This window comes from Eptesicus fuscus, chromosome 7 (genome assembly GCF_027574615.1).
Source record: "Eptesicus fuscus isolate TK198812 chromosome 7, DD_ASM_mEF_20220401, whole genome shotgun sequence".
NCBI lineage: Eukaryota > Metazoa > Chordata > Mammalia > Chiroptera > Vespertilionidae > Eptesicus > Eptesicus fuscus.
This window is the reverse complement of record NC_072479.1, coordinates 54806750-54830024: the sequence shown is the minus strand read 5'-3', so window position 1 is coordinate 54830024 and position 23275 is coordinate 54806750. Positions and strand designations below refer to the sequence as shown.

General features: G+C 36.6%; 2 protein-coding genes and 1 non-coding gene across 4 annotated transcripts; all 3 read left to right on the top strand.

The window, feature by feature from the left end:
• Positions 1-1890: 1890 nt before the first annotated feature.
• LOC114229651 (U6 spliceosomal RNA) lies at positions 1891-1997 on the top strand. The gene has a single exon (XR_003615627.2). It is a non-coding gene; the product is annotated as a U6 spliceosomal RNA (small nuclear RNA).
• A 6687-nt stretch (positions 1998-8684) lies between these two features.
• Positions 8685-9626, top strand: LOC103304541 (olfactory receptor 6C1). Its single transcript, XM_008161405.2, has one exon. The coding sequence runs from the start codon at positions 8685-8687 to the stop codon at positions 9624-9626; it is 942 nt and encodes a 313-aa protein (XP_008159627.2).
• A 5018-nt stretch (positions 9627-14644) lies between these two features.
• Positions 14645-16699, top strand: LOC103304542 (olfactory receptor 6C3). Of its 2 annotated transcripts, XM_054718425.1 has the most exons (2): positions 14645-14671; positions 15788-16699. In XM_054718425.1, exons 1-2 carry the CDS (start codon positions 14645-14647, stop codon positions 16697-16699), a joined length of 939 nt encoding a protein of 312 aa, XP_054574400.1. The 2 variants fall into 2 exon arrangements, with proteins under 2 accessions (XP_054574400.1, XP_008159628.2); XM_008161406.2 differs by lacking the exon at positions 14645-14671 and having other exon boundaries at positions 15764-16699.
• Positions 16700-23275: the final 6576 nt, after the last annotated feature.

The following is a 23275-nucleotide window of genomic DNA, read 5'->3' as shown; positions in this document are numbered from 1 at the left end:
CAGACAGGTGAGTGGTTAGGAGCCAGCAGTCCTGGATTGCAAGAGGGATGTCCAACTGCTGGTTTAGGCCTGGTTCCTGTTAACTGGCAGTAGGATATTCTTCGAGGGGTCCCAGATTGGAGAGGGTGCCGGTCAGGCTGAGGGACACCCCTCCCCCCATGCATAAATTTTGTGCACCGGGCCTCTAGTTAAAATATAATTACTGTGACAAAGATGAAGCACAGGGCATTATGGAAACATATAAGTGTCTGAGAAAATCAAAGAATGAAGAATACTTTCATGAAGAGAATAAATTTAAAGTAGAATTATGAATGAGTAGAAGTGATTTGGGATACCAAAAAACCACTTCCCGAGTTGGAAAAACATGTGAGTGTGCATGTCTTGAAGGAGAAGAGGAAGTGTCAGATTATTAAAACAAATAAACAAACAAAACCACAGTACAGATTAATCCTGGAGTGGAAAAATGAGAGTATATGGTATGAAGTGAGTCTGAAATAGTAGGAGTGGGTGTTCAAATCTTTCAGGGATTTAGCTCAGTTAAAATTGGACACTTTATGTTGAGGGCACTAAGAAGAAAATTTCTTGAAATAGAAGTATGAGTTATCAGACTGAAGTTTTCAATGGAATCACTTTTATCTTCAGCTGAAAGATTAGTTGTGCATCTTGTTAATCAAAACACTGGACTGGAAACATTACTAAAAAGTAATAACATGATTTTGGTGCTCTTAGTAACTCACTGTCTAAACTCCTATTGCCTCTAGCTTGATGTTAGGGCAGTTGGTTATTCGTTAAAAAAGCAAGTGAAATAAACCAGTTAGAGAAAGACAAGTACTATATGTTTTCACTTATATGTGGAATCTAATGAACAAAATAAACTAAGAAACAAAATAGAAACAGACTTATAGGTATAGAGAGTACAATGACAGCTGTCAGAGGGGAAGGGAGCTGGGGGTTGGGTGAGAAAGGTGAAGGGATTAATCAAAGAAAAAAAAATCCCTCATAGACACAGACAACAGTATGGTGATTACCAGAGGGAAAGTGGGGTCGGGAGGTAGAAGATAGTAAAGGGAGAATAAATGGTGATGGAAGGAGATGTAACTTGGAGTGGTGAGCACACAATATAGTATACAGATGATGGATTATAGAACTGTACCCCTGAAATCTATATAATTTTATTAACTAGTGTCACCTCCAGTAAACTTAATCAAAAAGCAACAAATATGGATCCATATCTCACAGATGATTAACTCTGTATGGATTCAAGGCGTAAATGTCAAAAGCAAAACCATAAAATATAAACAAATATAAACTTGTTAAATATAAACAAATATCTATGTAATTTTCAAGTATGTGTGGAAGGATGTTCCATAGAGAAGAGGTCACCAAGAATTCATGATAAATTATACTATCTTTCTGAGTTGAACCACACTATAAAAAAGTTAAATAATAAGGATAAGTTCTGGCAGCATTGCAACAGAAACATACCTGAAAGGTTATAACCATAGTACATACATATCTCCTACTAATAAATGAAAAGTCAACATAAGTTATGAATAGGTAATTCAGGGATGAGAAATATAAATATTAAAAATGTTTGATCTATCAATTAAAGAATACTAAAATTTCAATTATAGATAACATTTAGTTCTGAGCACTTACTATATCCTAACTACTTTGCTAAGTACTAGTGATATATTATCTCATTTAATCTTTACAATATCCTATAAATTAAGATTATTAGTCCTCTTACTTTATGACTAGAGAAACTGATAGCCTGAAATGTTAAATAAATTTTGTAAATTTACAAACATATTGAATCTCTTTAAGCTCAAAACCCAGATAGTGTGATCTGGTCTTTATGACACTGCTCTTTATTAACAAGTGAATTGTGTGCTTGCTTTGGCAGCACATATACTAAAATTGAAATGATACAGAGAAGATTAGCATGGCCCCTGTGCAAGCATGACATGCAAATTTGTGAAGTGTTCAATATTTTTTTCATAAACCGGATGGATGAAAATAATCAACAACTTATGTAAGAATCAAGAAGAAATAAAGAGTGATATAGCTGCAATTAAAAACACCATGGAAAGTTTCAACAGTAGAGTAGGAGAAGCGGAGTACCGAATTAGCGAATTAGAAGACAGGGAAGCAAAACACATCCAAACTGAACTGCAATTGGAGAAAAATATTAAAAGACAGGAGGAGAGCCTAGGAGAGCTGTGGGACAACATGAAACAAAGCAGCATACGAATCATAGGGGTGCCAGAACAACAGGAAGAGAAACAAGGGTTAGAAAACCTATTTGAAGAAATTATGTCAGAAAACTTCCCTGATGTGGGGAAGAAAAAAGTCACACAAGCACAGAGAGTCCCAAACAAGGTGAAACCAAAAAGACCCACACCAAGACACATCATAATTATGATGGCAAATGTTCAGGACAAAGAGAGAATCTTAAAGGCTGCAAGAGAGAGACAGAAAGTGACGTACAAGGGATGTCCCATTAGATTATCAAATGATTTATCAACAGAAACACATCAGGCCAGAAAAGAATGAAAGGAAATTTACAAAGTGATGCAAAGCAAGGGACTGCATCCAAGAATACTCTATCCAGCAAGGCTATCATTCAAAATTGAAGGGGAAATAAGGAGCTTCACAGACCAAAAAAAAAAAAAAAGCTAAGTGAGTTTATCACTACCAAGCCAGCAATGCAAGAAATGCTAAAGGGACTGGTGTAAAAAGAAGAAATAAAAAGGTAAGGAACAGAGGCACAAAAAATAAAAATGGCTACAAACAACTACTTATCAATAATAACTTTAAACGTAAACAGACTAAATGCTCCAATCAAAAGACATCGAGTGGCTGAATGGATAAAAAACACACGACCCATAAGTATGCTGTCTACAAGAGACCCACCTTAGAACAAGGGACTCACACAGACTGAAAGTGAAGGGATGGAAAAATATCTTTCAGGCAAATGGAAATGAAAAAAAAAGCTGGGGTAGCAATACTTATATCTGGTCTAGATACACCTTATACTATATATTATGTAATCTTCACCTCTGGCAACTAGAAAGATTATCTCTTTTTTTTAAAAAAAAATCTGTAAATTGATGCTCAGAAAAGTTGAATACCTTGCTAAAGGTCTTGAGCTCTAATAGCCAATATGATAGCCTGATTTTTAAAAATAAAATAAAACAAAACACAAAACTTGTTTTTGCTTCATTTTATACATACTACTTTAAATTCTGTAAGGGCCTACAAGGTTTATGCTGTTTTTACTAATGACCAGCACAAATTTACTGTCATTTTTAATTGAATTTATTGGGATTATACTGGTTAACAAAATTATACAGGTTTCAGGTGCACAATTATACAACACATTATCTGTATACCACTTCACCACTCCAAGTCAAGTCTCTGTCCATCACCATTTATCCCCCCTTTACCCTCTTCTACCTTTCTCCCAACCCCCTCTCCCTGAGGTACCCACACTGTTGTCCATTCCCATCAGTTTTTTATCTTTCTTTTCCTTTTGGGGGGCTTTTAAAACTAACCTTACCTCATTTGGACATGATTATATTATTATAGTTTAGTCACAGAAGGTACTAACTCCTAATATTACATTTGGCATATAAGTTGCAACATGAATCAATCAAAACCAGAAACTCTTCAACTACCATTCCTGGTGAGCAAGACTGAGCAAAAAAAATAAGCATAATACATTAGCAGTATTATGGTACCAAACACTTTTTTGGAAGGCAGATTAAAAATGATAGAGTTAATGAATGTACATAGTATAATGTGATAGATTAAAGATTCATTTTTTTAATGGCATAGAGTATTAGGGAGAGATCTGCATTGGGAATTAAGATATTTGATTGCTAATCTCTGTCTGAAAATAATGTCAAGGAAAACAAACCTCACATTTAGTTTTATTGTTTGCTGGTTGTTATTATTATTTTTTTTTCTGTCGCATGAGCCACTGTCCACCAAGCTTCTTTACAAACTTTAATACTAATATGTATTGTCCATTACACTCATTAGTGTGCTGTATATCTTCCTGTTCTGGCAATTTTGATTCACTAAATTGGTCCCCAGTGTCAGAGAGACTAGATAAAACATTAAGCAGCTTGTGCCAGTAAAATCTATATAGAAACCATTCTAAGAGTTTTAAAACACCTCCTGATCTTTTCTTTTCTTTTATATATTTGATTCTTTCTCACTCTCTATGGTCAAAGTAATATGTCCCCTCTGGGTAAAATGGGATATTTAAGACAAAAACATTGACAATAGAAAGCAAATTGTTAAGTGAGAGGAAATATTTTCAGAAACGTTGATATCCTATTAACAGTGACAGCTGTTAATAGTTTTCACAGTCCAGGCGTTCTGACTGTTGGTGAGCAATTGGAAAATCAGAGGTAAGTGTGGCAGAAAGAAGGCAATGGTGGTCTCCCAAATCTTATCATTGAGTCATCACTTATTAGCCAACTTTTAATTAATTCAAATTACATATTTGAGTTATGTTTTGTAACTGTATATATTGAAAATTAAAAAAAGATTCATATATTTTGTTTTATTATATCAATTCTCTATAAAGGCAGGAAATTATCATTTCTGTGGCTGTGTGTTTCTAATTGAATATAGGCTGTGCAATACTTTAAGAGAACATATTTTCATTTTAGATAGAGTGTAATTATATTTGACATTTCCAGATGTATGAATATGTCTAATGTACATAACCTCTCTGAGCTTCAGTTCTTTATTTGGGAATAAAGATAAAGTTTCATAGGTGTGTTACTAGGGCTAAGTGAAAGAAAATTTAAAAGTCCTTAGTATTTCACTAAAATAAATACTGTTTTGATAAATCACAATTACTGTGAATATCCTTTCCAGAGGTTGAATTAATTCCAACTAAGAGAAAAATAAAGAAAACAGCTCTTCTTAACATATATTAAGTGCCACATAAGTAATTGAGCACTTTTATTTATATTATTCAAATTAATCCTCAAAACATCCTTGAAACTTCATTTTTAAAATTCAATTTATTGGGTAACATTGGTTGATAACATTATATAAGTTTCAACTGCTGGTAGGGATGTAAATTGGTACAGCTACTATGGAAAACAGGAAGGGAGGTCTGCAAATTTAAGAATCCAGCTGTAATATAACCCAGTAATCCCTCTTCTTGATATCTACCGCAAAATTTTGAAAATATTTATTTACAAATTTATATGTACCACTATGTTCATTGCAGCATTATTCATGGTAGTCAGCTTCATTTAAAACAGAGAAAACTGAAGCTTAAAGAAATTAACTCACTTAAAGTCACTAGTCCATTAAGTGGTCCATTTGAATTTTAATCCATATTTCTCTAACTGAAAAATCCATATACTTTCTGTATTAACAATTTAGCCTAGAATGCCATAAATAAAAAATGAATAATGTTTTGATACCAAAAAATTTTATCAATTAACTTTTCCTTTCTTGTCCAAATTACAGATGGCTAACTAATGAATTGAAAGTGTGAAGTTATACCCTGGCCGGCTTTGCTCAGTGGTTAAGGCATCAGCCTGTGGATCAAAGGGCTGCGGTTTTGATTCCTGGTCAAGGGCAAGTACTCAGTTCACCAGCCCCAGTAGGGGCACATGTGGGAGGCAACCAATGGATGTATCTCTCTCATGTCAACGTTTCTCTCTCTCTCTCTCCCCTTGTTCCCTCCCTTCCACTCTCTCTAGAAATCAATGGAAGAAATATCCTCAGGTGAGGAGTAAAAAAAAAAAGAAAAGAAAGAAAGTGTGAATTATTTGACATTTGTCATAAACCCGTACAGATATGAGTGTTACTATTTCTAAAATTGTTATTGAAAGTGATTCAATGATGTCTCCTTTTTCTTGATGTGTTTCTATGAATATTGGTATGAATGCAGGGATTTTAATATCCCCATCATCATTATTGAAATGATGAAATATAAATTATTCAGATTTCTCCAGGAAATACTCACCGAAAGTAATTATGAAAAGGAAAAAAGCATCTAAACAATCTTTCTGACCACTTATTGGGTCTTCCTGAGGAGTCTTTGCTTCATTCAGGCCAAGAGAGGTTCTTAAAGGGTCCGGTGTCATGTTCCAAAGCCCAAATCATGGAGTAGTGCCCAAAATAAATTTAGAGTAATTATGAAGCCAAACTAGAAGTTTCCCACAACACAAATTGAACAATTTTCCTTTTCTCTAAGGTATAGACCTAAACCGAGAACAACTCTTTAAATTCATAAAGTAGAAAAAAACAGAGCAGTATGATCAATAAAGCACAGTGCTGTGGAGATATGATTTACCAAATTTTCCCACTGACCGACCTCAAATGAAGTTGAGCCAAAGAAGAGAGAATTCAATAAACATAGATAAAGTTGAAACAATTAAACTTTCAAAGTTATAGCATTACTAAGGGATATTTCCACCACTGCAACATTTGCCATTATTAAAAACAACAAAACACACCAGAAAAAAATGGAATCAATTAAAGCCTCTTAGTCTCTCTGAGGAACAAACTCTATGTATCCTGTAATATAGAGTTTCTCTGGCTTTAAGCTAATATTTTAAGAAGTTTTCTTTAAAATTATTTAGAAAAATATTTATCTTATTTACATGTCCTTTGTTATAAATGTACTCAATATAGATAATTTAGGCTAAGTATATGACTATATCTTGAAAAGTAGGAAAACACATTTTATAAAACAAAGATACTACTTACATAATATAAAGCCCAGAATTTGACATAAAATGGAGAACTGCACCTGATGGCAATATGTGACTCAGTAATAAACTCAACACCAATAACTAATAAGAAAAGTGTTTATTTTAAACTTACTATGACTACACTAGGCAATGGATTGTGTTTCAATAGCTTTGGAGGTAAGACTGTCCTAACTTGCATAAATGCAAAGAGAGTTCACAAGAGATTTCAGCACAGTATATGTGTTGGGTTGGGAAGAATGAATATAAGATTCTTATAGAACTCATACAATGGGCACTCAACCTAATGTGGAAATAAGAAAGGAGGTGATTTGGGGTGTCACTGAAATTTGCTACCTACAATACTAGTTGCATTCATTTACTTTATTTAATGCAAGCTTCACAATCTTTCTCGGAAAGGTTACTATTACTAGTGATGAACAAAAACAACAACAAGAAAAAGTGGCCACTGGTAGCCATGTTGACATGCTGCAAATATCTAACATGCCTCAAATGTGGTGATCAGGTTCTAGATCAACATAAGGCATGTGGTTTGTACAGAGGAGGTAGGGGGTGGTGGGGTGGAGAGGACAGATACACTATGATGGGAGAGGTCAGCATGCACATAAGTGGAAGAACAGGGCTAAGATTCATTTGTCTAGAATGCCTCACAGAGATTCCTCCTTATTTTTGTCATTGTTTCTATGTGATTCTCTTGGTGCTAAATTCATTCATTATTATTTAAATTAGATATTGGTTTTCACACACGGGCACCATGTTAAGCCCAAAGGTTTTCAGCTCAGTGGTTAGGGAACATCTTTTTCATTGAACAAAAACTTGTGTGGCTTATTTTAAATGCTAAACATTTTTCCAAATGCTTCACGTATATTAACTCATTTAATGTTCACAATAACCTTATGAGATAGGCTTGTATACAGAGGAATAAACTGTATTTATAGAAGAAGCTCAAAGGGACTGATTTTCAGAACTAGTAAGTGGCTTGGATTTAGCCTAGATATCATCACTATTCCTTATGAAAATATCTATGGTAATATCATCTGTTTTATTTAAAAAAAAATGAAACTTAATATTTTAAAAACACAAGAAACTGGCTGGTGTGGCTCAGTTGATGGGAGTGCCCTCCCATAAATCAAAAGGTAGTTGGTTTGATCCCTGGTCTGACACATTCAAGAAGCAACTGGTCTCTCTCTCTCTCTTTCTCAATATCAATTAAAATTAAAAAAAAATAAGTAAAAACACATACAAATAAAGACATTAAACTGTTAAGACCAGCTTTATTGGAGTTATTAAGTATTCCTGGCGATCATTCATCTCACTCTTTAACTGAAAGAACGTTTTAAATAATAATGATAATAATAATATGAAGATTTTAAAAATATAAAAGGAAATGGGTCGCATAGGAATAAAGGTCATACAAATGGCAGATAGGTATGCTGAAATGTCATAAAATAACTCAGATGTAATCAGCCTCAGGTCTAAGTGTTTTCTACTTAGATTATTTTCTGCCTCTTTCTCCCCTCTTTCCCTAGCATCTCAGGTTGCTGGTGGCAATGGAATTAGTGTTTCTGACTACCAATGAAGTGCAGCAGGAGTTGATAAAGCTGAGTGTTCACAAAATTGTTAAGTGGCTAAGGACAAAAGTCACGTTTTACTTAACAATGTATTATCTTTCTCATTTTTTTAGGATTCTCAATGTGATTAAACATTTACACAGAATGGGAAACATTTAGGGACTGGAGCAATAGCACAAAGCTGGTTCTCATTGGGAAGAAACTTTGTGGACACGTCTCTGAAACTTCACAGGGTGTATTTGGGGTCAGAAACGTCTGGGAACAAATCCCGGACCTGCCACTTCAAGATTTGTGATGGTTTGTTCCTCGTGCTTTCTCCTATCGATCTGGCAGGAGAAAAACAAAAAGTAGCAACTGAAGAATGAGAAACCATACAGAAGTAAGAGAGTTTATTCTCCTGGGACTGTCAGATGACCCAAAGCTTCAGGTGGTGATCTTTGTCTTTCTGCTCATCACCTACACGTTGAGCATCACTGGGAACCTGACCATTATCGCCCTTACCCTGCTGGATTCCCACCTCCAGGTCCCCATGTATTTCTTCCTCAGAAATTTCTCCTTATTAGAGATTTCATTCACAACTGTCAGTATTCCCAAGTTCCTGGCCACTATTATTTCAGGAGATAAAACCATTTCCTTTAATGATTGCATTGCTCAGTTATTTTTTTTAATTCTCTTGGGAGTCACTGAGTTTTACCTTCTGGCTGCCATGTCCTATGATCGTTACGTTGCCATCTGCAAACCTCTGCATTACATGACCATCATGAATCGAAGAATCTGTATACTCCTTGTCTGCTCTTCGTGGCTAGTTTCATTCTTAATCATCTTCCCTGCACTCATCTTGCTCTTAAACCTCGATTACTGCAGGTCAAATATTATTGATCATTTTACCTGTGATTATTTTCCCCTGCTGCAACTTTCTTGTTCAGACACAAAATTCCTAGAGATGATGGGGTTTGCCTGTGCTGTGTTTACTCTAATGTTCACTCTGGCACTGATATTTCTATCCTACATATATATCATCAGAACAATTTTAAGAATTCCCTCGACTAGTCAGAGGACAAAGGCCTTTTCTACGTGTTCATCTCACATGATTGTCATCTCTATCTCTTATGGCAGCTGCATTTTTATGTATATCAAATCTTCAGCAAAGGAGAGGGTGTCTTTGAGCAAGGGAGTTGCTGTGCTAAACACCTCAGTAGCTCCCATGCTGAACCCCTTTATTTACAGCTTAAGGAATCAGCAAGTCAAGCAAGCCTTCATGGACATGGCAAGGAAGACTATTCTTCACAAGCAGATGAAATAATGTGGTGTTAGGAATTTGAGAACATTACGAGAAATTGTTAAAATGTAAACATGAAATTTCAGTAGCTTCTACAAATCACAATAAACTCCCTGTCATCCTTTTTATTTCTAACAATTCTGTTTGTTTTATATATTTCCCATTTAATTTAAACTATTTTTCTTATGTCATTCTGACTCTCATTCTTCTGAACACTGTCACAACTTTCTTAAAATGTATTTATTTTCAATTTTTTTTCTTTATTTTATTGTTGACACTGTTGCAGATGTCCCCATTTCCCCCCTCTCTATCCCTCTACCCAGCCCCCAGTGCCCCTTCCCTCAGGCCATCACCACAGTGTTGTCTGTGTCCATGGGTTGTGCATATATGTTATTTGGTGAACCCCTTCACTTTCTTTCATCCAGTAAATTTATTTTTTAATTTATGGGTAGTTGGTATAAATCTTACATTGTTTCTATTAGTTTCAGGTATGCAATATTACAACTTATTAAATAATAATTATTTTTAAAAGTAAAATTATATTTTGAGTTTTGTGTAGGAAAAAATAATCACTAGGAATGACAGTGATACTTATAAAATAGTTATATGATATTTTATTTACTACACATAGAAAATACAATTTTATTTTTAATTTATATTTGACAGATATTCTCTTAACTATATTATAGTTTCTCTGGGAAAATGTAAATACCTTATAATTTAAAATATATATATATATATTTTATTGATTTTTTACAGAGAAGAAGGGAGAGGGATAGAGAGTTAGAAACATCGATCAGCTGCCTCCTGCACACTCCCTACTGGAGATGTGCCTGCAACCAAGGTACATGCCCTTGACCAGAATCGAACCTGGGACCTTTCAGTCCACAGGCCAACGCTCTATCCATTGAGCCAAACCGGTTAGGGCAGTGGTTGGCAAACTCATTAGTCAACAGAGCCAAATATCAACAGTACAACGGTTGAAATTTCTTTTGAGAGACACATTTTTTAAACTTAAACTTCTTCTAACGCCACTTCTTCAAAATAGACTCGCCCAGGCCATGGTATTTTGTGGAAGAGCCACACTCAAGGGGCCAAAGAGCCGCATGTGGCTCATGAGCTGCAGTTTGCCGACCACGGGGTTAGGGCAATACCTTATAATTTATTGAAAATGTAAATGTTTTCATTTAAAAACTGAGAAACAGTACTTTTTCCCCACTTTAATAGAGTATGTCATATAAATTATCTATCAAAAATAGCGGCCATTAGATACAGTAGGTCCTCGGGTTACGTTGGAGACCCGTTCCTATGCTGCAATGTAATGCCAATTTTCGCAGTGAGTCAGAACCCACCTACACAAGCACCTACGTCACTCACATGGAGCACATACACAGCAGTAATGAAGTGAAACAGTAAAAAAAAATTAAAAGAAAGATAACAATTCCTGACCTTTACTTGTGGTAAATACAGTAAATAATAAAAAACATAAAGCACTTCTTTACATATGTTGAAATGACAGAATATTTTTTTATAAATAAATGAGAGATGCTGATGTAACCACGAAACAACATACATCAATTCCAACATAATCTGAAGACTGCCTATATATAGAATAAGTTTATTCTAATTCCATAGAAGGTAAATTCCACTTCTCTGAAGTTTTGGATTTGCTTAAATCTGAGTATATATACAAATTATTTTATATCTAAATAAAATTATTTAAGTTTTATAGAGAATTAAAAACCATAATAAGATATCACCACCTCCAAAAAATGAATTTTAGCAAGGTCATGGAGAAAAGGAATCCTCATAAACATTTGGGGTGGGAATGTAAATTAAAATAGCCATTATGGAAAACAGTATGAAGGTTCCTCAAAAGTTAAAACTACTGTATGATCCAGTAGTCTTACGTTTTTGGGTATATAATTCCAGTAGCCAATGAAATTATATCTGAAAGAGGCATCAGCATCCTCAGTTTTATTGCAGCATTATTCATAAAGGACAAGATATAGAAATACCTATGCCCATCAACTAATAAATGGGTTAAAATGGTTTATATATATAATAAAATATAATTCGGTCTTAAAAATAAGTAAATTCTGTCATATGCTAAAACAGGATGTGAACTGGAAGACATTATAGTAAGTGAAAGACCCAGAAAAATACTGCATAATCTCACTTATATGTGGAATCTTAAAAACTTGAACTCAGAGAGTAGAATGATAATTGACTAATGGAGAGATGTTAGTCAAGGGGAAGAGAGAATCAATTATGTGAGATGCATAAGTTCTGGAGATCTAATGTACTACATAGTATCTATAGTTACTAATAATTGTACTATGTACTTGAAATTTGCTAAAGGTATTCACATTGAAACACACTATAATCAAATTGTCAGAAACAAAATAAACAAACAAAAAGGCAGCAGGAAAAGAGGAAGACCAAATAAGAAGTTAATTGACTCCCTAAAAGAAGTCAAAGGCATGAGTCCACAGGAGCTGAGTGGAGCTATTGAGGACAGGACATGGTAGATATTATTCATTCACAAGGTTACTCAGAGTCTGAGCTAACTTAATGGCACATAACACACATGCACTATCATAGATTTGAGTTATATTTTTCTTCTATTTTCTACACACTCTCTTCTAGTTCCTCTCTTTTAATAAGTAATTCCCAAATAGACATGTCCCAGCCGTGATTTAGTTCTACATTGATGGCTGTATTATTATTTTATTATATAAATTCACTATTGTATTTCTTATATTAAATACATATTTAGTTATTTTTTTAAATATATAACATTGTTACACAATATGTATTAATAACTTATATAATTATACTAGAGGCCCAGTGCAGGAATTCGTGTACGGGTGTGGTCAGGCCATCTTGGCCCCAATTGGGGTGGATCAGGGCCTGGCCTGTTGGGAGGAGGAGATGGAGGGGGGTTGGCTGCCCAGCCCACTCCAATTGGGGCCCAATCGGGCCAGGTTGGCTGGGGGAAGAGGCTATGGGCGATTAGCTGGCAGGCACTGTTCCTAATTGGGGTGGGGTGGCGATGGGGGGCGAGGCTGGCTATGGGTGGTGGGCCGGCTGGTCCCACCCTTGATTGGTGTGGGGGGACAATTAGGGTGGAACTGGCTGGGGGAGGGGCTGTGGGCTGATTGGGGTGATGGGGGCTGATCAGGGGTGGGGCCCGCGATGGGGAGGGACTGTGGGTGGTAGGCTAACCAGCCCCGCCCCCAAATGGGGTGAGGGGGCTGATTGGGGGCCAGCGGCCTGGGGGAGGGGCTATGGGTGGTTGGCCAGACAGCTCTGCCCCTGATTAGAGTGGGGGGAGGGCGATTGAGGGCAGAGCTGGCTGAGGGGAGGGGCTGCATGCTGATTGGGGTGGAGAGGGCCCATTGGGGGTTGGGCCAGCCTGGGGGAGGGGCTGCAGGAGGTTGGCCAACAGCCCCACCCCCTGTTGGGGTTGGGGGGATTGATAGGGGCATGGCTGGCTGGGGGAAAGGGCCACAGGGCGTTGGCCAGCCAGCCCCACCACCAGATCTGGCGGGTTTACTGGCTGCAGTGGGCATCATAGCCACCAGTAATTCTGGTCGTTATGGTGTTCTGGTCGCTGGCTTTTTATATATATAGATAACAAATGCATGGCTTATTATTAACTGATTACATATAATATAATTTTTATAATCAAAATATTTTGGAAACATGAAGAACAATAAATAATGATTATTCCACTTAACATAAAATACTCATTGTGTTTTACCAAATAAATAATATTAACTAAAAAATAATAATTCACTTAATGGAATTTGAAATAAACAAAATGAGTATTTTGTAATATGTCTCATTAGAATGTTAAAAATATGATAAATAAATGTAAAGACCAAGGTGAGAAAAATGATGGACAAAATTAATTATTGCTGTTTATAATGAGGGTTAATTTAGTTAACCTATGTAATCACATTAAAAATTGTCAGAAAATCATTGTGAGCACAATATGTGTATTATAATAGTTATTATTTAACTTAGAATTATGAAATAATACTGTTTCTTGATGCCCCAACACTAAAAAAGCCAAAGGATAAATAAAAGAATATATGTAGAAAACTTTTATATTTCAAGATTATTTAATATAAATAAGGAGTTGTATTTTTGTAAGATAGTGGAGTTCAAAACTATTTTATTACTCATGAAATAGTAAGCAATTGTGATTAATGGAAGTAATTATTTTCTAAAAGGCAACATTTTAGGTCCTCTGTGGGATACAAAGATGAACATAACCATTGGCTAAGAGAAGAGTTAGCCTATTGAAAAATCCAAGGAGGATTTCCAGAAATCCCTCATGGTCTATAATGTAGCCAAGACGTGGCCTGGACTTTGTCTTGTTCCCAAGAGATCAATGCATAACTTTCTTCTGAGGTCAAGACAAGTAGACTTGAAATATTTGAACTACAGTGCCACTAGAAGCCAGATCCTAGTTTCAGAATCTATACTCATAATACCCATTGTTGTCATATCTCTCTCAATTCTCTTTTTTCTAATGTATTATTTTTCTTTTTTTGTTAATCCTCACTTGAGGATATTTTTTTCCCATTGCTTTTCAGAGGAAGTGGAAGGAAGGGAGTGAGGAGGTTGAGAGAGACACACCAACTGGTTACCTCCTGCATGCATCCCAACCAGGGGCTGGGAGCGAACCCACCTCCCAGGTTCGTGCACTTGACTGGGAATCAAACCTGCAACCCTTTGGTGCTCAGGCCAGCACTCTGCCCACTGAGAAACACTAACCAGGGCTCTCTGTTCTCTTTTTAAATGTTGCTTTCTTAAACTTCTAGATCAACATAATTGAAGAGGACTATTGTATATTTCCACATCTTCAGGTTTCTGACTTTCCATTTCTACTTGCTGAGCTATTTCCTTTGAGCCATCATAAAATGGAGAAAGAAATAAAATAAAATTTGATTAGGAATTTGCTAGTGGCTGGCAGAGAAGTGATGGTTTTACATTCTATCCTTCATGGCAGAAATTTGACTATCTAAAATATGAAAGAGGTAACTGTCACAATTTTAGTAAACCACATTTACAGCATGGTCTATCCAACTAGCTGCGAATTAACTGAATAGGTTAGGATGAGTGGGGGAGTGCTTTTTACATATAGTTCTAAAATATCCTTATGGATCAGAGTTCTCATGTAAAAGACAAATGTGGGGCCAAATTACAAAAGAATGAAAGATTTTTTTCATAAACTTTAATAACTCAGAAAAAAGGATGCTCAAAGGGAAAATACACTGGCTACAATCTGAGTGACAGAGCTGCTAAGATCTGAGGCAAGTAGTATTTTTCCAATTTGTACTTCAGTGCAAAATGAAAAATAGATAGATAAATACTGCATATTCCTTTAAGCTCAAAAAAAAAATTTCTCCTATATATATTTCCATAAAGTCATAGAAGATGTCAAACAATGATTTTTATGGAATTATAAGTGAATATGTTCACTATTTGTTAAACAAAATAGATTACTTATTCTATCTTAATGAAAATATACATATTATTACATAATATGTACAGAATGTTTTCATATCATCTTGATATTACACTATAAAAATTAATGTTAAAGATAAAAATGAATAATGTAAAAATATTAATTTATTTTGTAAGAAAATTATTAATTGATTTCTTATAGAAAATTATTTTAGTCTTCTAAGTTTCACTTTTACATTTTGATAGAATTAAGATCATTCTTTTCTGTTTTTAGGTGGCAGTATCCTCTACTAAATACATGACAGGAAAAAAAGAACATGCATATTTCATATGATTGGTTCAAGAAAAATGTAAGATTTGCAAAAAGTATTAATTTTAGTTACCATATCTCAATGATGTGATTTGTTGCATGAATTGTTCCTAACTTCTCCTAGATTTAAAATAAGACATCTAGGTTTAAAATAAAAGAACTAGTACATAAAGCAGAACTCATAAATATGTATTAAGACATAATGCAAACAAGCCAGCCAAAAGAAAATAAAATCTGCACAGATTATAAAAATGTTTTAGAATTTAGTGATGATGATATTGATCATGATGAATCATATCTCTCATCGCCTCTCTTTAATACTTTTTCCACCTAAATATCTTTAAAAGAATAGAAAGAGAGAGACAGATAAATGAACCACACGGTGGTCACAGAGTTTGTCCTCTTAGGTCTTTCTGATGATTTTGACCTTCAGATTATGATTTTTCTTTTTTTATTTATAACATATATACTAAGTGTCGCTGGAAACCTGATTATCATCACCCTAACCTTGGTGGACTCCCATCTACAGACGCCTATGTATTTCTTCCTCCGGAACTTCTCTTTCTTAGAAATCTCATTTACAACTGTATGTATCCCTAGATTTCTGGGGGCAGTTATCACCAGGGATAAGACTATTTCCTATAATAACTGTGCAGCCCAACTATTTTTCTTTATTTTCATGGGGGTGACTGAATTTTACCTTCTAACTGCCATGTCCTATGACTGCTATGTTGCCATCTGCAAGCCCCTTCATTATACAATCATCATGAACAGGAAACTCTGCACCCTGCTTGTGCTGTGTGCGTGGCTGGGAGGGTTTATGACCATTTTCCCTCCCCTTATGCTTCTCCTCCAGCTGGATTACTGTGCTTCCAATATCATTGATCACTTTGTATGTGACTATTTCCCCCTTTTACAACTGTCTTGCTCAGATACATGGCTCCTAGAAGCAATTGGATTTTACTTTGCTTTGGTTACTTTGCTATTCACTTTGGCGTTGGTGATTTTATCGTATATGTACATTATCAGGACTATTTTGAGAATCCCATCTGCCAGTCAGAGAAAAAAGGCTTTCTCCACTTGTTCCTCTCATTTGATTGTCATTTCCATTTCTTATGGAAGCTGTATGTTCATGTATGCTAATCCCTCTGCAAAAGAAAAGGCATCATTGATCAAGGGAGTAGCTATTCTCAATACCTCTGTTGCCCCCATGCTCAACCCCTTCATTTACACCCTGAGAAACCAGCAAGTAAAACAAGCCTTCAAAGACATGGTCCATAAAGTAGTATTTTCTACAAGTAAATGATTTGATATTTTTGTCAGAAATAAAGGGCACTCTCAAAGAGCAATTATGTGAAATCTTGCAATTCCTCAACATCGATGTAAGTATGCATTTTCTCCAAAGTCTCTTTATATGCCATATTATAGTTAATAATTTCCCATTTCTTCGACTTCCATACTGTTTCTCCAATACATTCTTAATTGACTTATTTAAAAATACACTTTAGTTTATTTCTTCTACTGAATGTTCTGGAAATGAAATATATTTCTTTGAGATATATTCTAGAGTGAAATGTAAAAAAAAATAGGTCTAATTCTGTTAACATCAGTCCTTAAAAGATGCATATAATATCACATTGTATATTAAAAGTAGAGTTTCCAAAATAGTGTGTAACTTCTTGTGTGTTATCAAGACATTGATACTTTTTTAACATTTAAAGGATCTAAATGTTCTGATATTATTGCACATTAAATGAGGTTCTATGAGGTAATATGTACTTGTGCATTGCACTTTACATGCAGTGCTTTATACTTTCTGAAAATTAGTTCATATTTTCAAGATAAGTAGCGATCATAATGTTCAGTATTATTTACAGAATTTCTATGTTTCTAGCATTTTAGAGAATATTTTCATTAAAAACATTCAGAATAGATGCAAAAAAAAACCTAAAACACGTGCTGCTGTCCTGAACTCAATCAGCAGGTTTATAACAGTTGTTTTGAATTATTTGTTAGGTGTTCATTTTCCTCCATTTTTTAAAGGGTCTGTTTAATGGAGATTTGTTTTTGTTTCTTTGATTGGGACACTTATCTACACATTTGAAAAAGTCATCACCTCTCCCAGTCTTTTTAAACAGGGTTCGTACAGGGGAAGACCATCACTATTCAGTCCACCTAGACTAGAGATTCTGGGGGCCTCTCTAACCTTTTCTGAGGATGAAGCATCTCAGACTTGTGTTTAGAGATTCTTAATGAGAAGATTTTGCCCATGTAAAAAAATATAAAGAAAGATGACGTTCCTAATCTCTTGCTCTCTCTCTTTCTGTCTGCTGTAACTCAGCTCCTTGTAGCAATGGCATGCCACCCAGCTCAGTATGTTCTCAGCAGCTTTCAGGCATCCTGAGATGTCAGGTACCATGAGGGCTCCAAGATAGGCTAAAGGGACACCAGTCCTAGAAGAGCCACTGAAAACCCCAAACGTTGGACTCATGTTCCACTCTTATCTTTTCTTCCTGGGGGAGGGGCCGCAAGCTGGATTGGCTTCAATCTGCTGCTGTAAATAGATCCTATGAAGCATAAAATTTTCTAAAAATCCTTTTACAGTGTCATAAAGCATACTTTCTTTACCTTAAATCATTCTAAATTAGTTGAATCTCTTTATGGCCTAGAGGATGGTCAGAGATTTGTAAACGTTCCTTGTACATTTGGAATTTATAGGTAATGATAGTTGAGTGCAGTGTTCTATATAAGTCAACTAGGTTAAGTTTATTAACCATATGATTTAAATTTCTACTTTTACTGTTTTTATCATTACTGAGTTATTGAAATGTCCTTATACAGCTCTGGAGTGGTTTCTCTTTGTAGTTATCTCAATTTTTTTATTTAAAAAAATGTTAACACTGTGTTTTTATGCAGACACAAATTTAAAACGGTTATATATATTTTAGTGACCATAACCTATCTTGTCATTATGAAAGAAACACCAATTTCTCTCTTTCTGAAGTGCACTTTCATCAGTAACATCTACATTGACTATTGATATAACTATATTAGCTTTTAAAAAAATAATGTATACATCACTTATATTTTATTGTTTCAATCACTTACTTTTGAGTGGATACTAGCATATTTTACAGAACATCTGCGACTAAGTAAATACTTGTATTTCTCGGTTAACTTGTTATGAGGGACACCCAATAAGGCCATATATATGGATAGAGGAAGAGAACGTAAATGCGGAGAAATTCCTTTTAATGGAGCCTGAATCATCTGTTCATAAGCCTTCCTCGTGCCTTCTGGACCTGCTCAAATCTGATCTCTTAAGTACTGTCTCCCTTTGATGACAGATTGCTGCTATGATAGAATGACCAGCATTATAACTCAGAGGGCCCAATAACATTCAACTCATTAGAGCAAGCTCAAATCTAATCATCAATTGATGATGTCCTATGGTTTGACCTTTAGTCTCTACTAGGTCCCTGTAGTAAGCCAGAAAGTGCTGTTGAAAAGAAGAGTGAATATCTGCAATACGTGGCTCCATAGTCACAGTCTGTGCTATTAATCTTCCCATAGTGGCAAAGCACAAGTGCCATATAGCATCGCTGTTTGTCATTGACACTTCAAGTAGCATTAAAATTTCTTGATCACTTGTGTCAAGTGGAAGAACACTAACACTAAAATCAATACTAAAAGTTATATGGAAAATCAAGCATGCAGTAATAATTAAGTAAAATTGGAAAACAAGCAATATGAGAGGGATAACAATAGAGATATTAAAGTATAATATAAAGCTTCTATAATTAAACCATGCACTCAGGCATGAAGAGTGAGAAATTAATGTAGTAAAAATATAAGTGGTGTGTTTTGAGTATAACTGTTTGAATAGTTTTAACTTTTAAAATTTTCTTATTGTTTCACATATTCCACAGACAAAATTAAATGACCAAGAATGAGAAAAACCTCTATGTATGTGAACATAATCCTACATAATAAAGAGCTAATATGCAAATGGTCATCATGTCCTCACACCATCACGCCGTAATGGCTCAGACACTCAACACTGGGGAGAGAGGAATGGGGACCACCAGGCACAAATGAGCTCGTGGTAGAGGAATGGGGACCAGCCAGGCTGTGGCCTGGGAGAGGGACAAGCCACCTGCCCCAAGGGACCGGGCGCCAGTAGCTGCTCCTTCACCTGTGGCCCAGGAGAGGAACAAGCCGCCCAACCCATAGTCCCAGGCGCCAGCGGCTGCGCCTGCACCTGCGGCCAGGGAAAGGGACAAGCCACACACCCCATGGTCCTGGGCGACAGTGGTTGTGCCTGCACCTGTGGCCCAGGAGAGGGACAAGCTGCATGCCCCATGGTCCCAGGCACTTGGGGCTGCGGCCCAGGCAGAGCCGCCCGCCCACAGGCCCCTGCAGCTGCGGCCGGCCCCAGGCGAAGCCAGCCTGGGTCCTGAGTACCTGCGACTGGCCAGAGGAGGGAATCCTGGGTCCCAGATGCAGAGCGAGACAGGCGGTTAAGGGTGATCAGGCCAATAGGGAAGCAGTTAGGGGCAATCAGGCAGGCAGGCAGACTTGGTTAGGGGCAAATCAGGCAGGCAGAGGTGGTTAGGGGCAATCAGGCAGGCAGAAGGGTCAGGAGAGATCAGGCAGGCAGGCAGGTTAGCAGTTAGGAGCCAGTTGTCCTGGATTGTAAGAGGCAGTCAGACATCTCCCAAGGGGTATCTCATTGGAGAGAGTGCAGGCCGGGCTGAGGGACCCCCCACCCCATGCACAAATTTCATGCACCAGGCCTCTAGTTATAAACTAAATCAATAACTATGGGAAGAATAGAGAATTGATACAATTAATTGTTCAAGATAGTATTTTGATAATTGGTCATAAGTAGTACAGACACTGCAAAAAGTGTTTTGTACTTAATTTAGTAGAGTTTTAAAAATAATAATGGGAGTGTCACAATTCCCATTAAAAATATTCTGTGTGTGTGTTGTAGAATTGATTAATTGACTAGTAAATATATTGTTGGAGTCAGATTTCTTAGTGCTGAGGAAATGAGATGCAAATGTGGTATAAGAGAAAAAAATTATATGTTAATGTACTGGAATACGAAATGTCAATTTAAGACTATTATTTTTATAAATGCATTTTTCTCTGTTGCATGAAAATTCTAAAGAATAACAATAACCCAACAGCAAGGAGCCCGCCAAGCATCCAGATCTTGGGCTGTAGATACCATTTTTTGCTAAAAAATCACCTCTGAGAACTACGGAAATGGCTGATAGACATGTAAAAAGATGTTCAATTGATAATCATCAGGGGAATGCAATCAAAACCACAATGAAATATCACCTCTCACAGTCAGTATGGCTATCATCAAAAAGTCAACAAAGAACATGTTGGCTGTATGAAAGAAGGTGAAGGGATTAACCAAAGAACATATAGGCATTACCCATAGACACACATAATAGTATGGTTGATGGCCAGAGGGAAGGAGAGGGAGGCTGGGTGAAGGTGGATAAAGAACAGGGAGAATTGGGGACAAGTCCGCCCAGCAGCAGCGGCAGTCCAGGGTGTCCGGCTGGGAGGTGCCAGCACCCGGCGCAATCCCCGGCCAGCAGCGGTAGCTTGGGCTGGGGTCTCAGACCGGCAGGGCCGAGCACCCCCACCACGAGATCTTCAGGCCAGCGGAGGCAGCCTGGGCTGGGGTCTCAGCCTGGCCAGGGCACGATCCCCTTCCAGTGGTGGCAGCCTGGGGTCTCAATCATTGAGTCACACCAGCCAGGCAGATATGGAGGAATCTTAAATGTTTCTTTTTTTATAATATATATTTTATTGATTTTTTACAGAGAGGAAGGGAAAGGAATAGAGAACTAGAAACATCTATGAGAGAGAAACATCAATCAGCTGCCTCCTGCACACTCCCCACTGGGTATGTGCCCCCAACCAAGGTACATGCCCTTGACCAGAATCGAACCTGGGACCCTTGAGTCTGCAGGCCAATGCTCCATCCACTGAGCCAAACCAGTTAGGACTGTCCAATATGCTAAAGAAAAAACCCTATCTAATAAAGAGGGAATATGGAAGGGAGGCCATTTGGGGGTGACCGGGATGTCAGGGGAGGGCAGTTGGGGATGATCGGGCTGGCAGGGGAGCATTTAGGCATCTATCAGGCTGGTAGAAGAGTGTTAGGGGGTGATCAGGCTGGCAGGCAGAGAGTTAGGGCAAATCAAGAAGGCAGGCAGGTGAGTAGTTGGGAGCCAGCAGTCCTAGATTGTGAAAGGGATGTCCAACTGCCTGTTTAGGCCCGATCCCATGGACCAAGAGGTCCCAGATTGGAGAGGGTGCAGGTTGGGCTGAGGGACATGCCCCCCCTCCGTGCACGAATTTCATGCACCGGGCCTCTAGTAGTCAATAATATTGTGATAAGTGCATGGTTTTCAGAGAAGTCTTAAAATATTTGGATCCTTTAACCACTCTGATTTAGTAAATTTTGTTTTTGGATTTTGAGCATGTTATGACAAAATATTATTTGTAATTTAATTTCTTCCTCCATTTTCTGTGAAGAGTGAAACCTGGTAGTTGAACTATGTATTTCTCTTTTAATCTTTGCCAGAGGACATGCTTAGAAATAGGAAGGGATGGAGAGAGATTGATGTGAGAGAGAAACATAAATCAGTTGCCTTTCATATGTGCTCCGAATGGGGATCAAACCCAAAAACCAGGTATGTGCCCTGACTTGGAATCACAACCACAACCTTTCAGTGCAAGGACACTCCAACCAACTGAGCTCCTCTTGCAGAGTTGAACTATGTATTTAATTGGTTTAAAACCTAGTCTATTATGAACCAGGAGGTCACAGCTCAATTCCCAGTCAGAGCACATGCCCAGGTTATAGTCATGGCATGCAGGAGGTAGCCAATCAATGATTCTCTCTCATCATTGATGTTTCTCTCTCTCCCTCCCTCTCCCCTTTCTCTCTGAAATCAATAAAAATATACTTAAAAAATAAAACCTAGTCACTGATCAACCTGATAATTACTTGGACATAACTGGATACGATATTAAAAAGCAGATGTCCTACTAGTATGTGGACAGAAGTGTAATGGGTATAAGTCAGTCTAAATCTAGAAAGCTATTAAGAACTAGTAATAAAGAAATAAAAGTAGAAAATAAGAGAGTGAGAGAGTGATCAAGGAAGAGAGGCAGGCAATTTCAGTATCTAGGAGACTGAGAAAAGATATTATGGAAAAGAAACATGTCTAATAGACTTTTTCTAATGAAATGAGGTGCTTTGTGAGATAGAAACTCACTCTCCTTTCCTCTAAGAAAATCAATAAAGGCTGCATTACTCACAAATATGAATGTGTTGAAGATAAGATACGTAACCAACTTCTACCTGTGTCTGATTCTTTATATAAAAAATAATAATACCTCAAAGCTTATTTGTTATCTGTTTGGTAGGGAAATGAGAAAATTTAAGTGTATAATCAAGGCCTGGTAATCAATAAAATCTTAAAAAATATTGCTACATGTATTATTATTAAAAAGTTTAAGATACAAAATATAAATAGATTCAGTATTTGGATAAATATAAAGGCAAATGAAAAGAATTTCCATAAGTAGAAAATTAGTTTCACTATTTCTACTGAAATATGTTTAATAATTTTAATGACTATTTTAATGTATATCAATTATAAATTCAACACATCTTGATGTCTACGTATTGTCCTATGTTGTAACTAGTACTTAGTTCATCCTTTCCTTTCTTTTTCCTTCTACCCCAATTTCATATATTCTCATCTTTTACTCCTGGCATTACATGCACACATAGTTTATGTCCCTATTTATAACTATGAAGTAATAAGGATAACTTGATATA

Coding starts and splice junctions, on each gene's coding strand:
- LOC103304541 (XM_008161405.2), top strand. CDS start 8,685: ATGAGAAACCATACAGAAGTAAGAGAGTTTATTCTCCTGGGACTGTCA.
- LOC103304542 (XM_054718425.1), top strand. CDS start 14,645: ATGAAAGAGGTAACTGTCACAATTTTA. Junction 14,672..15,787: donor AGGTAACTGTCACAATTTTA/GTAAACCACATT, acceptor GTGGTCACAGAG/TTTGTCCTCTTAGGTCTTTC.